This window comes from Pleurodeles waltl, chromosome 4_1 (assembly GCF_031143425.1).
Source record: "Pleurodeles waltl isolate 20211129_DDA chromosome 4_1, aPleWal1.hap1.20221129, whole genome shotgun sequence".
Lineage (NCBI taxonomy): Eukaryota > Metazoa > Chordata > Amphibia > Caudata > Salamandridae > Pleurodeles > Pleurodeles waltl.
Genome location: NC_090442.1, coordinates 143506332 through 143523863, shown reverse-complemented (window position 1 = coordinate 143523863; position 17532 = coordinate 143506332). Strand labels below are relative to the sequence as shown.

Genomic DNA, 17532 nt, shown 5'->3' with positions numbered 1-17532 from the left:
TGGTGCAAGGTGTGAGCACGAGGGCTGCAGACCTTTATCAGGGGGCCAGAGCCTCTTCTGCTCCATGAAGTGGTGCTAAAAATCGGGGCTTGGTGCATTAGCGGAGCCAAGTCATCACCCAAAAATCAAAGAGCGCTGCTCGCTGCGCCCCAGGCTGCCTCGAGGTCTGGTGGCCATCACGCGGGGGCAGCGCTGCACGGTTTAACCGGGCCACAGTATGTGCACTCACCCGGGTCTTGGGGTCCACTGTAGTACAAGGACGGCACAGAAGGCCTCGCCTCGGTGGAGAATCAGGATTTATGAGTCCCAAGGATTGCAGCTCTGGGACAACCTGGCAGCTGCAGCACATGGCTATGTGACATTCTGCAGAAAAGTTGAGCATCACTTCTCGTTGTGCGAACTGGTTGCCGTCAGCTGTTGGCAATTAATAGAGGGCACTATGATGAATTTCGATTTCTACTGAAACAGACTTTACTGCATCTGGCTTCACTTCTTGAGGGGGGCGATGCCTTTTTCCTGCTCTGACTAAGCATGATTTATTGGGCGTGCATTGTCTCCAAACCTGCATGATCAAAAGCACCTTGTTTGATGCCTGTGTAGTAATACAGAGCTGGCTGACTTGCTTCAGTGTAGGGGTGCATTAGTCATTGCTGGGGTGCCACAGGGTAGTATGGAGCTGCAGGACCTCTGTCCAGATGCAGATTGGAGGAAAATCTGCAGTCGGGGACACCAGAGCAGCGTGCAGAGCCCAGTGGTGGAACAGAAGGGGGTTGCTGGGGTGCAGAGTTGAGCTGCATACAGGAGAGCCGCAGATGGTAGCGCTTGAAATTCAGTGTTGGGGTTCACTCGTTAAGCTGTTGGTGAACGACAGAAATATAGGGCATTTGTGTGTTAGTGTTGAGGTGCACCTGCAAGTCCTTGCGTGTATCCCATTTGTGGAAAGGACTGGCAGCGAAGGGGGTACATTTCACCATTGAGTTCTGTTTATAAATATGCATTGAGCACCTATGTCCATGAACAATATTGGCCCACCTATCTATGCTGCATGAGAAGATCACACTGTTTCTTTTCACATTTCTGCTTCAGGTACCATGTTTGGACAAAGGGCCACGCACCTACCAATTTTGCTAAGTGGAGGACTGCCACTACGCCGTACCGCGTGGACTGGGAAGCAGACTTTGAGCCGTACGTGGTGGTGCGGCGGGACAGTCCCGAGTACGACCGGCGATTCGTCGGGTTTGGCTGGAATAAAGTGGCGCATATCATGGAGTTGGACGCGCAGGTACGTACAGAGAGCTGTTTTTCTGCATCTGTCAAACACCCATGCACAGTGATCTGGGCCAAGGGTAGAAGCTTCTTTTCAGAAAGATATTGATTGAAACTGCAGAAAGGAAGTCACCTGAAACCCCAGGATACTTGAGAGTGTGAGCCTGTGGGTAAATGTATCAAGTAGGGGAGGTGGTGAAAGAGGTCTGCACGGAGGTGGTGTCAGTGGGGAAGGAAACCCCAGTCTTCCTTTGCCCTGGGAGCTCCTGAGACCAGTACCTCTTTAACAGGATCACTCGTGTCTCATCCTTTGAGAGGCCCTGAATCCTTCCACAGAGACAGACATTTACTCACACACACTCACACCTTCATACACGCACATGCACACCTTTCCTAGTTCACTTTCTCACACTGTACCTCTCTCACAGCTACTATTTCATACTCCGCCAGGTCTTGATTCAAAGTTGTCCCCTCCTTATTGCCTTACCCTACTCCCTCCCATGCCCTCCTTGCTTTTCTTTCCTCAGTTTGCCTCTGGTGCTCCCACCTTCCCATCTAATCAACCAGACACCCAGAATTGTCACTGTACCTCTCCGCCTGCCAGTGAGGTACAAGTTTTTCAGGGAAGATCTTTCTGTTCTCAAGGATCCTCCCTTATTCCTTCTCCCCTGCTCCTTATGTTTTCTTTCAACATTTCTGCTTGATCTCTAAACACCCCTCACACCCACCCTATATATTTTCGGGGTGGTCTTGGGCCTCCATGGGCCCTTTGTAAGCAAGCAACTTATTATAACAGCATTTTATAAGATGGTTACATAGAAGGAAAGTGACAGATAAGGCAAGCATCATCCTCTTTTCCTTCCTAATGTCAGGCCAGTCGCTGCCTAACCTTACACGTGGAGTAATGATGCTCCCAAGCAAACAGCAGGGAGTTACGAAAGTTCTTGCTCCCGCAAATAATTCTGGTTCATTCAGACCAGTGGCATCAATGGGGGAAGCTCTGCTCCCTTTCCCGCTCGACCTGAGGCAGGTTTCTAATGCACATTTAAAACGTGGCAACTACCTCAAAGGAAGACCGGATTTAAGAAAAGTATTTAATATTTTGAAATTCAGATATGTGTTCGTATGCATTTGCAATCTGATCGATAAGAACCATTGCACACATCATAAGTAATTCATTTTCAAAAAGGTAAATTTATGTACATCAGCTCTAAAGTTTTTATACAAAAGTAAAAACTGTTAATTAGGGTGTTCGTGCAAATTAAGAAATGAAAGTAAAGCAATTAGGATAATTTGACGAGCGCATGCACAATAAAGCAATTAAAAAGTAATTTGATCAGCGCCATGCGCAGCAAGCAGATGTCTCCACTCACAATTTATTCATTATTTCTCAAAATTTGGCTAAGCCGGCACCGACATTCATGTGTGTATGAATCCAGCTCCCTCAAAAAACTGGAGGAAGAAACTTCCTATGTTCATTAAATACAATAGGACACATGCATTACAAGCGAGAGATGTCCGCCAGAATCCCCCCACATGGTCTACAGCTGCCACATGAGAAGGGAGAGCTTTGCTGATGTGAGTAGGTTGCCCGCTTGGAGACAGGGCACTAACAACGAGGCATTAGTGCCTTTTTGTTCCAGGACTGGAGGAAGTCAAATAATATTGTGGGAACCGCTGGGACAATGATACCTGTTTGGGTTCCAGTCAATACACAACCTTCTCCTATGATTATATTTCAATTGCACTTTGAGCCCAGCACACATCACATTTCATCAGCAAAACACACAACATTCATCCTCAAGTTGTGCAGACCCTCAACAACATATGACCACAATTGGGCAAGTCTGGTTCCAGCTATTCCTACCGTTCCAGCTAAATCAGTGATCTAAGGCTGTCCGGCTCCCCTTCCAGGAGGTAAACAATATATTTCAAAGTTAAGCATCCAGTATAAAAGATGGGTGCACTAAATTAAATGTAAGCCTTAGTTGACAGCAGGAAACACCATTTGGTTGAACAATGTTCGTAAAGTGATACAGACCACTGAAACTAAGCATGTCCTGAGTTTATTCCTAAATTGGAATAACCAGTAAATGAATGACAGAAAGTGAATCATTTCGTGCTTTCGTATTGGGAAGCAGCGCTGGGGTAGGAGAGTGGAACGAATAAAATTAAACAAGATGGGCCGAAATATGAGCTTGAGGTCATTTTGATAGGCAATAGGCGATGGGCGATGGGGGTCTCTATTTCTCTAAACTCTGTTATTTGTATTCTGACGCTCTGGTTGCAGAGCAACTAATTTACAGCTGAAGGGATAGTTTTAGAGTTGGCTACATTTATCTGTGGGTGACTCTTAGTGCAGTGTAGCCACAATGCCACAAGTGACCTTTGCTCTGACCAGGATAATCATGTCATGAGCGAAAACCATAAGCTGTGCAAGAAGCCTAAATTTGTCCAAGTGCTCCAGCACCACAGGGTGGGCTTGAAATCCGTCATATTGAAGCTAGAGACCAGGTGTACAAAACACTCACCTGCTTTAAGCCCCTATTAGTAAAGTATGTGTGCTCAAATAACACCCCACCCTTATCAGGTCTCTGAATATAACTCTAACATGCAGCAAAGTGAGAGAAATCCCCCTTCATTTCTGCCAAAGCTTCTGACTGTATACAGAGTTGTATAAAGAAGTGAAATCTATAAAACAAACACACAGTTTAAGCTTATGAACATTTATCATAGTATTTGACGAAGCGCCTATCATGCTATCATCACCAACATGGAAAGTTATTTGTCATCCATCAATACCTACTCACACTAAATGAGTATGTTTCTATGATTCAGAAAAAGGATCCAGATTCCTTTGCAGTACCTCGTGAAGAACTCTTTGGTACTCCATCAAGGGCTGTGAGCACAGAGTAATTCCCCTCCTCGTTGTTGACATGATTGAAATGGACTTGATCCGTTTGCGGGATCCAGCAAGCATTGACTTTATTTGTTGTGAGAAGGTTAAAGTGAATGGTCCCATGCGTGTGCAGCACATAATGTGTTATCGTTTATGAAACAGAAGGTGGACTTCAGTGGACTGCAGACAAATGTGTGTCAGCGTCTGTGTCCTACCCTCAGCCCAAGACATTGCAGACTCTGCAGTGTGGTGAGCATAGGTGGACTTTTAAAACTCACATTTAAGCTTTACAATCTGCAGTAAAGTGCCGGATAAGGAGAGAACACCATGCGGGCAGGGCTGTCACCCTAGTAGAGGTCACATACTGTAACTATTGAATCACGCCATCTTACCAGTACGCTATAATGTCTTGCCATCCGTGTCTGCAACTTGGTCGGTGCAGCTGAGCGGGGATGCGTGTTGCTTAGTGATTGAGTCGACCCACCTCCAGGTTTAATAGACTAGATTGAACTAATAGGGTTTTGAAGATGGAAAGAAAGATGTTGAGGAGAAAAGGGATCAGTCATGGATTGAGGTTGTCCACTCTCTGGTGATGAAAGTCTAAGAGGGCATATGGGAGCTGTGTGACATCTGTGCGGTTCCAAGCACAATCACATCACAGTATTACACACATGTGGATTAGCATCATGCCCCCTAATCTGTTTATAAATAAATATCCTTTGGCATTAAATTGGGACTTCCTTGTTAAAACTAAACATATTGGCAATCTGTGCATAATTCAGGCTCACAGTATAATTTGTTGACTGATACTCATATGCTGTGGCTCTTTCCTATTTCCAACCTTTAGGTACCACTACCCTGGTCCCCCTTAGTCCATTTTGAGGCTCTATAGGGTTGCACCAGGGAGCCGAGATAGCCCTTTCTTGTGGGAACCCTTTAAGTCTTTTACAGGTTGACAAAGCCAGTTCCACTTGAGACTCTTCCGACTCCTCCTCGTGCACAGTACACCAGTCTCACTTCCATCTTGTATAGGCGGTAGTTGTCAGGAAGAAGTTAGTTAAATTGGTCCGTGAGACACCTTGTTGCAAGAAGAACCAAACTGATACACTGTGCGGGCACCATAGCAAGAAGTGTAGAAGGTGTAAAGTGCTCTCATGAACCAACCTCACCCTATCAAGCTATATCATTAACCAGTCTCGCTGTCAAAACCATCTGAAAACTGATGCCACAGATTGGCTGAGGAGTATGTGACTCCATCTTCCTCAACAAATCTGGAAAGGTTGATTAGCCGAGGGAGATTTCATACTATTCCAAGGAGACAGACTCAGAAAAGGATTCCACTCTGCTTGAAATGATTTCACTGTTCTTGATAGCAAAGTGAAACCCAGATCTCCACTGGCACCTGTGTGATGTTAGTTGGTCAGGAATTATAATACTCTCCTACTTTTCAAGTTTCTTTCTTTCGGGAAGATCAACAATGGCTCCTGTCAATGTCCTTGTAGCAATTGCAAACAATGACCAGTTACCAATTATAGGAATACCGGTTTTATATTTTCAGGTGCCTGTCCATCAGGATCACAGAAAGTTCCTTGAGTTCTTCATGGGGACCAGTATTGCCATTTCAGGACAGTTCCTTTAGGTCCCAATGCAGTCCCAAAGTTGTTTAAAAATGTAGCCTTGTTAGCAGCATTGAAGCAGCTGAAAGAACTCTGTTGTGTCAATATCTGGACTTCCGTCCGATAAATGGATCTTACACAGATCAGTCTGTGTCCTAAGTGGCCTAACGTATTTGGACCATTAAGAATCTTAGGTTCTCAGCCAACTTCCCAAATTTCTGTTTGGTATCATAGCATTGGCCATTCTTGATATTCTTGATCTGGTATGAAAGTCTTTCCTAGAGGGTAATCAAAGAGGTTTTTCTTGGAGAGAAATTACATGGTTGCCTGGTCATCCAAGAGATTCCTTTGCCTGCGGGCCTCCTGAATTGGCATCAGTGCTGAGACCCCTTCCGCTTTACCTGATGAAGCCCTGAGCTCAGTAGCTGGATATCCAGTTCAAGCCCAAGATTACCACCACAGAGGCTTCAGAGAATGCCCTAAATGTTCTGGATGACTAGATCATGAGGAGTGGCTCCATATTGCCTCAGGCACTTACTAGGGAAGAAAAAAAGCTTTGCCACTGTAGAGGTGAAGGAATCGTGGATTGAGCAAACGTAGTATCCCTGCATTATGTTTCTAGTGCCGGAATATAGGGAATGTATGTGTCCCAAATATCTACAGCTATTATGCCTCAGGCCCCCGCTACTGCCTCCTAACACTACATAATCATCAGCCAACCTAAGGTCACAGATATGGGAGATGCTCAGTGCAATTCCTCAGCGGTTTGGGTGGACCTATGTTACGAAGGACACAGTTGTGTGACTTGGGCATAAGTGAACATGGGGGTGTTCTAAATGGTGGGGGAGAGCTTTCACGTCTTCTATTGAGACAGAAGGGTTTGTATACGCTGTTCCAGTCTATTCCTTCTCCTTGCGGTCTACCGACCTTTGGATGTCGGTGGCTGATGTTATAAAACAATAAACAGATTTAAACCATAAATGTACTGGGTGGGTGTTCCTCCTGTGTCTGCAGATCACAAACTCTTCCTAGTAAGGATGGGGGCCCTGCTCTGTTTGTGCATCTTATTTGGTCAGATCCAAGGCTAACCTTGAAGCACATGATTGACACTATGGCATTAGTGGGCCAGTTCCCATAAAGTTCTCCCACATTGTATGGGTGCCCAACCAGAGAGCAGACAGCTTATATCAAGTGCTTAACCAAGCTGTGCTCGACTCAATGTTTCTGCCCCGGGCAACCAGATATGGATGGATTTTATAACACAAGATGCACAAACCTTTCCTGCTGGAGGTGCCATGCTCCCTATGGATTAGTGTTAGATAGGAGCATGTCAAGATGTTTCTATAAGCCCTCTCTGCCTCCCCCACCAATACCCTGATCCAGCAGCCCTTCAAAAAATCAATGGCAGCCAAAGGTCATCCTAGTTGCCCTGTCTAGTCCTGCAATGTTGAATTCTTGGACATCTCCAGTAGGCCATCAAATTATATCCCAGGTCAGGCGTGCTATCCATCGATGAGCCGAGCATTCTCTACCCCTGTTCAGTCACTGAGCTTGAGTGCCCAGGTCCAAAGAAACTCATCTTTCTGTGCTTGGCCTCTCCTCATACACTTTTTGTCTTGATAGGTGCTAGGAAATCCAACCACTGGTCTGACTACAGAAGCAGGTGTTTGAGATTTTATTCCTGTGATTTAGTGGTGATGACATCATGTCATTCTCAAGATGTAAGATGGAGCTAGGCCTGCAACCTGTACTACCTGCTATCCAGCAATTGCACCCTATAGATATACCCAAAATAAATTATTTTCCACCTTCAGTGAGTCTATCCAGCATCCTCTGACTGGTCTGTTGAATGTATTCCCTCTGTTGAGAATGCCACTGTTGAGGTGGGACCTCATCTTTGTTGTGTCTCACCTGATGTACAAGTTCTTAGGATGAATGGCCTAAAAGCTGCTTTCATAAAGGACTGTATTCCATAACATGCCATTATATCACCAGGGAACCAACCAATTGACACTGTACAAATCAAGTAGATGGGTTATATTTTTAATATTTCAGCGCTATTACTTACAGAGAGAAAATGCCTTTACGTTGAATGCCCATACACAATCTGCTTGAGCCGGGACGTCCTCATGAGAAACTATAGTCTCTGCGCACTTTACCACTGCTGATCAGTGCTAAAGTGCAAGTGCTCCCTAGTTAAATTATACTGTTGATTGGTTTATCCATAATTGGCATATTTGATTTACAGGTAAGTCACTAGTAAAGTGCACCAGAGGTGCCAGGGCCTGTAAATCAAATGTTACTAGTGGGCCTGCAGCACTGATTGTGCCACCGACTTAAGCAGCCCTGTAAACATGGCTCAGACCTGCCCCTGCAATATCTGTGTGTGCAGTTGTAAACTGCCAATTCGACCTTGCATGTGTAACCACTTGGCAGGCACAAACCCTCCGTTTTAGTACATGTAAGGCACCCCTAAGGTAGGCCCTAGGTAGCCCATAGGCAGGGTGCAGTGTATTTAAAAGGTAGGACATGTACTGGTGTGTTTTACATGTCCTAGCAGTGAAATACTGCCAAATTCGGGTTTCACGGTTGCAAGGCCTATCTCCCTAATAGGTTAACATGGGGGCGGCTGCCTTTACATAACTTCGCTTTGAGGGCAGATAGAAATATGGAGTTTGGGGTTTCTGAACTCACAATTTAAAAATACATCTTTTAGTGAAGTTGTTTTTTAGATTGTGAGTTTGAAAATTCCCAGTTTAGAAAGTAAGCATTTTCTTGCTTAAACCATTCTGTGAGTCTACCTGTTTGTGGATTCCCCGTCTGGATCAGACTGACAGTTGGGCTGTTTGTGAATCTCCTCTAGACAGTGACACGCAGGGAGCTGGGGTGTAGCCTGCATATCCCGATGAGCCATCTGAGCTAGAGTGGAGGGAGGAGTGGTCACTTACAACTGAAAGGACTGTGCCTGCCCTCACACAATGCAGTCTCCAACCCCATGGTGTGTGTCTGAGGCTGGCCTGGATAAGGAAGGATCTTGCAAATACTTGAGACTTTGCTTTGAAGTTTGCCAACTTCAAAGGCAGAAAGGGGTATAAGAAGAGGACCCAAAACCCCAGACTTTTAGACTCTTTCTGGAATCAAGAGGAACCTCTGCCCAGGAGAAGAGCTTAGGAGCTGGAGGAGGAGTACAGACCCTTTGCTCTGTTGCTTTGCTGGACTGGCCTGCAGCTGCCGTTTCGGCATGAAAAGAGTGCAAAGGGGTGAACTTTGCTGGGTGTCCTGCTTGAGGACGTTCTCCAAGGGTTTGGGGTACAGCTTGCATCCTGTTGGAAGTCTCAGGGATATCAAATACTTCAGTTTCCTCTTCCAACAGCACTGGGAACTGTGTGTTTTGTGCTGTTCAAGGAGAAAAACCACTGTGATGCTGTCAACGACGCCACTGACCTGCACTGTGACCTGTTGATGCCACATGGAGCCGCACTGCCCGCTTCACACTGTCGCGTAGGTTCTCATCATCCTAATGAGACTACTGGATTCAGGCGGCAGAATCGCTTGTACTATGGGGGACTGAGTCTGAACCCACTACAGGTGACACCTGTCAGCCTAATCCGGGTTTTGGTCAGGCTAACTGGCAGAGCCTCATCTCCACCCTAGAGCAGGGATGATTGGGCAACTGAGCGCATGATACGATTGATTCCTCAGGGAAATCGTGGTCACTCAGATCTCATTCGTTTCTCTCAGTTACATTAGTCTCACATATGCAAGTACAATCAGAGGCAGAGCATAGTTCAATAAGGTATTATTGAAGTAACTGCATCTTAGCTAACAAAGCATGTATTGCAATAACTAGGACGATAAAGCATGACAGGATTAAAATTGTGACAAGGAGAGTGAAACATAAAAATAACGATTCCATATTGTCACTAAAATCGTTAAGAATAGCTCCTACCTGGGCTATGTTAGAGCACAGCATGTTAAGATCTAATTCTAAGACATCATCCCTCACACCTGAGCAAGAGGCCTGTAGACTACATAAGCAGCTGCAGCGAAGCACTCAGCAATCAGCATACAGTCGTGGTCATCTAGCTGGAATCTCCCTCTAATGTACATGGGTCAAAGTAGTGTTTTTATAATAAAACAGCTGATGTTCCAAGAAAGGATCCCCACGTAAGTGTGTGTGTGTTTCTGTCAACATTAGAGACAAAGTTTACCACTTTTGCCGGCAACCTATCTTTCTGCAGCCTTGAGAAAAGCACAGAGTGAAAAAAATGTCTTTAGGGCTGACCTAGTCAAAAAACAGCTAGCTAGAGAAAATAAAACAAGACCGCAATTGTGGCTATTGTTAAAATAATAAAAACGAAGCTGAATACAATATATCTAGGTTAAAGTGCACAGCAGAAGGTCTAGTTTGCTAAAATAATGTGTATAAAATTATAGCTAAAATGGATACACAACAGCACTGGGACCCTGGTCTCACCAACGCCGTCATCGGATGACTTCACCGAACCGCTGCTCGCACTGCGACCTGTGGGCCCCGCACTCTAGCATCGCCTGCTCATACTACAGCCTGGGCATCCCCGACACAGCTGTTCCTGCTGACACTGGTGCCGTTGCCTGCACAATGGCCTGTGGATACCGCTCATGAAGTACTCGAAGCATCGTCCCGTCCCGTCCCGCCCCGCCAGCCGGTCCACCGACACCAGCACCATAGACTACAGTGTTGTCCCCAGGCATCCCTGCCTGCACTGTGGCCTTTGGACACCGCTTGTGAGGGTCACGAAGCACCGTCCCATCCCACACCGCCGGGTTGGGCTTACCAACGACAGTGCTTCAGCAACGAAAACACCGCTGCCTGCACCGTGACCTGGTGACACCGCACGTCGCACCGCCCCACTTCACACCGCAGCCCTGGTCTAACGGATGCCGCTGGATGCCGTCACCGAGCCGCTGCCTACACCGTGACCTGTGGGAACCACACGTCGCATTATCCCGCTTTGCACCGCAGACCTGACGCCATCAACGCCAGCGCTCCTGACTTCATCAGCCCGGAGTTCAATCCGCAACGCATGTGACTTCAAGGGCCGTACGACTCCCGCACCGACTCCCAAACCAACACCGTGACTCCAGCGACGTCACTCTCTCGAACTCACCACAAGGATCACGACTCCCTACAATTCCAAAGGTACCATTTGTGGGTCTACCCGACACCGAAGCTGGCCCGCGATGCCTTGGCCGGCCTGAACTGCTGGTTTTGTTGATCACAATGCTGTGATAGCGCCAGGTGGAGCTAGCAACTTCAAGGAACTGTATTTTTGAGTAAATCTGGCAAAATTCATATCTTTAACACTGTATGTTGGATTTTTATTGTTTTGGTCTTATTTTACACAGAAAAATATTGGCTATGTTTCTAAAACTAGTGTGGTGTCCTTTTGTAGTGTTTTCATTTATTATTGTGTGTTATGTGCAAATGCTTTACACATTCCTTCTGGGATAAACCTGACTGCTCGTGCCAAGCTACCAAGCAGGTGAGCAGGGGTTATCTGAGTGGGTATCTCCCTTATCCTGACTAGAGTGAGGGTCCCTACTTGGACAGGGTGCAAACCGACTGCCAACTAGAGACCCCATTTCTAACACTTCTCATCTTCTCTCTCAAACGTCCATGCTCTCCTGCCTACTTAGCTGCTATCCAATAAACCTATCACAATTTTAGGCTACTATTAAAAAGCAAATGTTGAGGATGCCAGACACGCATGATGAAGAGGGTATACCTACATACATGTACTGTGGAACACCCTGTATTGACAGCATCAAGAAGCAATTTGTTGTCCAGCCACAAGGTGTTCAGAAGTTGTGAATAGAAGTGAGACAGTAGACAGGTGCATCATAGTCACCACAATGGTAACTTTGTCCTCTTTTTCTCTTTTCACAGGAGTACGAGTTCACCGTCCTTCCTAACGCCTACATGATACACATGCCACACGCTCCCAGCTTTGACATCACCAAGTTCCGGTCAAATAAGCAGTACCGGATTTGCTTAAAGACCCTGAAGGAGGAGTTCCAGCAGGACATGTCTCGGCGCTATGGTTTTACAGCCTTGAAATACCTCACTGCTGAGAACAACAGCTAGCAGAACCTGTCCAGGGATGACCATCTTCATGAGGTGCCTGTCATGATGGGAGAAAGACACCTGTGTGAAGTTGAGGCAAGAGCCTTCTCTCCCTTTGTCCAGGGCTGAGACATGTCACTGCTGAGGAGGGTTGCTAACTCCAGCGGAGGAGGTACTGGGGTACTGCACACCCCGAGGAAGAATGTGGTGCCTTTAGCGCGGGCACCATTCTCTTACTGAATAGCCGTTGAACAGAATTTCCTTTTAAGGAAGGCACTGTCTCCACATCTCAAGTAAGCCTGGCCTCCTGTGTTTATGAGATGTCCATCAGCCTGCGACTGGAGTGGACACCACTCTCGGGAAGGAACAACACCAGCGTCTGCTGAGCCCTGAATGAGCGTGCCTGCTCCTGCTATGCAGACTGCACAACCTCTGAAAGTACTGCAAGTCAACTACAGCCTGACTAGGAATCTCTATAGAGGACAGGACCACCACTGGCTACTGGACTTTGTTCATGTGACTCTTTCTATAATCTTTTTTCCACCCACAGAAGAATCGCGATTCATTCCCCTCACCTCAGAAGCCATTTCATTGTCCTTTCTATCTAGAGAAATAAAGCAGGTTTGACAAAGTATATACAGATATATATATATAATTGCACATACATCTGACGTTGATACATCAACAAGACTTAAGGGACGAAAGATGTTTTGGACTGGATGTAGGGTAGCTGTGGTCTCACTAGACTAGAGGTCACTTTCTACCCCTCCTTCCATCCATCTTCTTAGCTAATGTTTATGGCCGAAGAAGAGTGTGATGTGCATCCTGGACATAAGTACAGTCGGCCCTCTTTGGCATCATTGCACATGCAACGCACTACATTACTTCCAAGTGGCCTGGTTGCACAAAGGAGATGTTGCTAAACGTGTAAGCTGGGCTTTCACCGTAGCACCTGCCGGGCATTGTGGACTTGTAGACATGAGAAATGATACTGTACTCCAGAGTGAGACTCCTGGATCTTATGGCTTTGTTACCCACAAAACGTATAGTGATGTTGAGTGCAGCTGTTGAACTGACAGAATGTAACTGGAACACAACATTTCAGAGTGCAGCTACAAGTGCTCCATGATATGGCATTCATTATTTTTAAGTGCCATTGCTGAACTGGGTATTCTGGTTGTACTCAAGGCATAAAGTGCATTGCTTAGTGTCTCTGTTTGATTTACAGCTGTAGTTGTACCTAGGCAACACCCCAGTTCTGAGCTCAGTTTTCGGATTTGGCACCCCCACGCTAAACCCCAGATATATTTTGTGAGTGTGGTAGTATCTAGACCTCCATGGTCTGGTCGTATCAGTCATGTTTTTCTATATGCAGCACCTGAACTCTTCTCTGACTACCAAGCCTCAAAATCTACTATTTGAAAGAATCCTTCAGGGGAAGCATTATTTATGAAGGTTTTTAGTTCTAATCAGCAGATGCATGGAGAACAAACCCTCTGTGTATACAAAACACTAGTGCTCCCATGGCTTATTCAACCCATAATAGGTGGACACAAATTTGTTATCCCTGTGGCCTGGAAAAAGATGGAACCCAGTGCAGGCTTTGTGGCATGAGTTGGCAGGAAATGGGTGCATTTCTAATGCCCATTCCTTCTTCCCTAACCCTCAAAACAGGCAATGGGTTTAAGAGCCTGACAACCTCTTCCATTCCCCTTCTTTTTCCTCTACCTCTAACCAGCCTGTCCTCAGAAACAACATCTTCCATAGCCCTCCTAATCCCCTGCATCTTGTACTATAAGGTGTTTTGTTGAGCATCCCTTCTCCTCCAGATCCCACCCTTCCACCCTCTACCCATGAATAGAATGTGCTACTTCTACTTCTACTTCCTGGTGCCTTCTCTGGCAACGTGGGTTGATGAAGAACTCTACATGTTGGCTTGAGGTTGATGGATACTGGTTGTTCTACATAGTCTCCTTCCCATGATACTTATGGTTTCTCACTCAAAAAGAGAATCCACAGCATGGAGCTTGTTTGGTGATGCTGAGGAGAGAGAGCACAGTCTCCACCATCTTGTCCATGTATTATAGTTGCATTGGCAGAACAGACGTTCCCCATTGCTACTTGTCCTGAGGCTTGAATCCAACAGAAAATTTAAGCCTGAGGAACAAGACCTTTAGGGTGTCTTTTGCAAGGTCACTCTGTGAAGATTTCTAAACCAGTTGATGAAGACTGTTAGCAGTAGATCGATGAAATGGCGCAGTCTGGCACTTTATATTTTATTTTGGTTTGGTTTGGAATGTGTTCGGTACTTAGACTGGAGCCCGTCTACTATTGCAGCCCAATTCGTCCAACATGTTTACTGCAGCAGCGTCACTTCTTTGGCTACTCCATATTGCTTTCACAAAACTAAATGGGACATGCAGAGCAAACATAAAGTTGGAATCCATTGTGGGCTCTGCTCCATGAGTTGTCCAAGAAATGGGTAAAACTTAACTACCATTGAATTCTATCTTTCAATTCTATGACTATTGCAAATGTGATTTTTGGAAATTTTGAAATGTGACTCCAGGAGATCCCATTAATACTAAGGTTTGTCACATGGAACCTGCAAAGCTGACATTAATGATTGACTGGTGCTCGAGTGTAGGGGCTAGTCGGGATTGAGGTGCATCGCCAGTGCAGTAGAACAATATTCACGGCTTTGCAAGAACGGGCAGCCTGACAACATTAGAGTTGGCAAGCAGGATTGAGAGAGGTTGAATAGGTGAAGTACCTATGAGCTTCACAGATTTATATTGGGATGCAATGAAAGTGCTGTTTTTGGGGCAATTGGAGTATTACAATAGCACAGTTTCTGTGTGGTAGAATAGTAAGGCGAACGGTACTTCCTGGTCCTTGGCCAAGCTATGCCTGAGACCCTAGTATTGGAAAACTATCTGGGATTTCAAAGGTTCAAAATGAATTGCTTGTTTACACCTGTGTGATGGTCCAGGAGACGTGGGGCCTCCCAGTGCTGACATATGGGTGATCAGGCACTGCTGGGTGCGCATCTGTAAAGCCCCTACATATCCAAATGTTAGACTAACTGGGGCAGAGGAGAGATGCAAGTGCATCAGTGGAGATGTTGAGGCTTCTAGTCCAGGCCCCAGAGGGTCATGATGCAGCCACATCAGCAGGGCTTATGGGAGGGGCTACTGGAATGGAGAGGGAAGGAGTACGGTGCAGATGTGTCTACAGAGCTACTCTAGGTGACACCATACTGCTGAAGTTATGTTGAGCTGTTCCGAAGCTTGGGACCGATCTACTTCTGGAGACCCGAATGTCAGCACGGTGGAGAGGTCTGGTATTTTGCAGACCTGTATTGAGGTGCATCAGTGGATTTATGAGGGTTCTTATTGCTACAGCAGCATAGCACAGGGTATTTTAAAGGTGTGCATTGAGGTTCATCAGCAAAGTTATGGGTTCTATTGCGAGATCTGCACGCTCTCAATTAAGGTTCAACAGCAGAGATATTAGAGTTCTTCATGATATAGAAGCAAAGGTTATTGTGAAGGTCTGGGCTGAGGTGTCACAAGAGACTTATGACAGTACCTACTTCTAGAACAACATAGGGTTGTTGTGTACGTCTTTTCACAGGTGCCACAACACATTTGATTAGAGCGCACCAGAGGAGCTCAACTGCAGAGTTATTAGGGCCTTTCATGCAATAACAGCAACGTATTGTTATGTAGGTTTGGACTGAGGTGCCACAGCAGAATTATCAGACCTCATTATGCTAGAACAGCATAGAGTTAATGTGTAACTCTGGGCTGAGGTGTCACAACTGATTTTTAACACTGTATTGTGCTAGGACAGCATAGGGTATTGTGTAGGTCCTCTAGGAGGTGAATCAACAGATTTACAAGACTGCCTGGTGGCGGAACAGCATTTGGTTATTGTGTAGGTCTGGGCTGAGGTGCAATAACACATTTATGAGACAGCCTACTGCCAGAACAGCATAGGGTTATCGTGTAGATCTGTATTGAGGTGCTGCAACGGATTCACGAGGATGCCTACCTGTGTAGGTCTGGACTCAGGTACCAGAACAGATTTATGAGGGCGCCTACTTCTAGAACAGCATAGGGTAATTATGAAGGTCTCGACTGAGGTACCACAACAGATATGTAAGACTGCATTGTGCCATAACAGCAATGAGTTTTTCTGTTGGTCTGGAATGATGTGCCACAACAGAGTTATGAGAGTACATTGTCCTAGAACAGCATAGGGTCATTGTGAAGTTCTTGACTGGGGTGCATCACAGGAACCTCTAAAAGAACCTGGAGCTGGGAAAACCTGAGGCTATTCTACGGTTCTGGTTTGGGGCGGCATTTGGGGAGCTGGGAGGACCCTGGGGTTGGACGTTTGGTCACCAGTAAGGGGAATTTGTTCTTTCTTCAGTGCAGATATAGTGCTGTGTATGTTGGACGCGAGAAGTAGCTCTGCTGCTGTTCCTCATCTCTCACACTTTCCACATGTCTACAATGACTATGTACCTAATATCAACAGCAACAAAATTGTGAAATAAAGGAGTGGAAGCGGTACTCAATCACTATAATTGGTTGTGCTCTTTGGTTAGGTGAACTAATCTGTTTTTCAGTTCCATTGAAGCTGCGCCCTCGTGCACTGACGCCATTCCCTCCCAATGAGCACGTGCGCAGTGTGTGTGTAGTGAATGTAGATTGACTGTGTTGGCTCCGGGAATGGTGGGTGACACATGCAAATGGCTGAATAGGAGCCTACACTGGTAGGCGTGTTTTGGAGAGTGCAACTCATGGTTGCACGATTTTCAAGCCTGAAACCATACCAGGAGCTTGTGTCCATCTTGATGCTCTCTGTAAGGGTCCAGGTTATTGGAGGGAAAATGTAAACAAGAGTGTGTTGGGGTAAGGAAATTCACACACCATATAAATGTGTATCGGCCTCGGGTCAGTGAGCTGTGTAGACATGTTGAAGCATGGAATGCAGAACCGACAACAGTTGTGGGAACACAGGAAACACAGGAGAACACTACAGGTGGCACTACATTTAGTAGGCTTGGCGCACTCCCAGAAGTTAGCTAGGAATTGCACCTATTATAAGTATAAAATACATACACAGTGAAGTGTAAAGTTATATTGCGCAAGAGCTCGGTTCACGGAAGAAGACGTTCCATTTTTAGTAACAAACTTAATCCCATACTAAAAGAGAATACACAGTAAGCAAAGGTGACCTTTCGTTTTAAAATCACAGATGTAAGAGAGCCTCTTCAAGCATTAAATATAACCATTATGGAGTTCCAAAATGTAAGGCTTCAGAAGAGTCATTTATTCAAAGACTAAAACAATTAAGTTGAGTTACATACACAAAGACTTTTGACATTACATACAAGATTCAGTGATACAGGTTAAAAGATGTACGTGCACAAACGAGGAAACCTCCATCAAACCAGTTTGAAAAGAAGACATTCAAGCATCAAGCCTGAAGGAATGAACTTTAAACTGCCAAATGGCCATTCAACTTACTCACTTCTTGCATAAACTGAAAAGAACAGTTTAATGGCATGTGTAGCTGTAGATACACATGCTTTGCATATGTCTGCCATCTAGTGTTGGACTCGGAGTGTTGCA

General features: G+C 45.7%; 1 protein-coding gene across 3 annotated transcripts in view; it reads left to right on the top strand.

Moving 5' to 3' along the window:
* Positions 1 to 16472, top strand: part of LARGE1 (LARGE xylosyl- and glucuronyltransferase 1) — a 755508-nt gene extending 739036 nt beyond the window's left edge. For all 3 annotated transcript variants that reach the window (XM_069227932.1, XM_069227934.1, XM_069227933.1), the window contains exons 14-15: positions 1087 to 1282; positions 11711 to 16472. In XM_069227932.1, the coding sequence (XP_069084033.1) occupies positions 1087 to 1282; positions 11711 to 11908 (394 nt within the window). In that variant the 3' untranslated portion in view covers positions 11909 to 16472. The remainder of the gene's footprint in view (positions 1 to 1086; positions 1283 to 11710) is intronic.
* The last annotated feature ends 1060 nt before the right edge of the window (positions 16473 to 17532 follow it).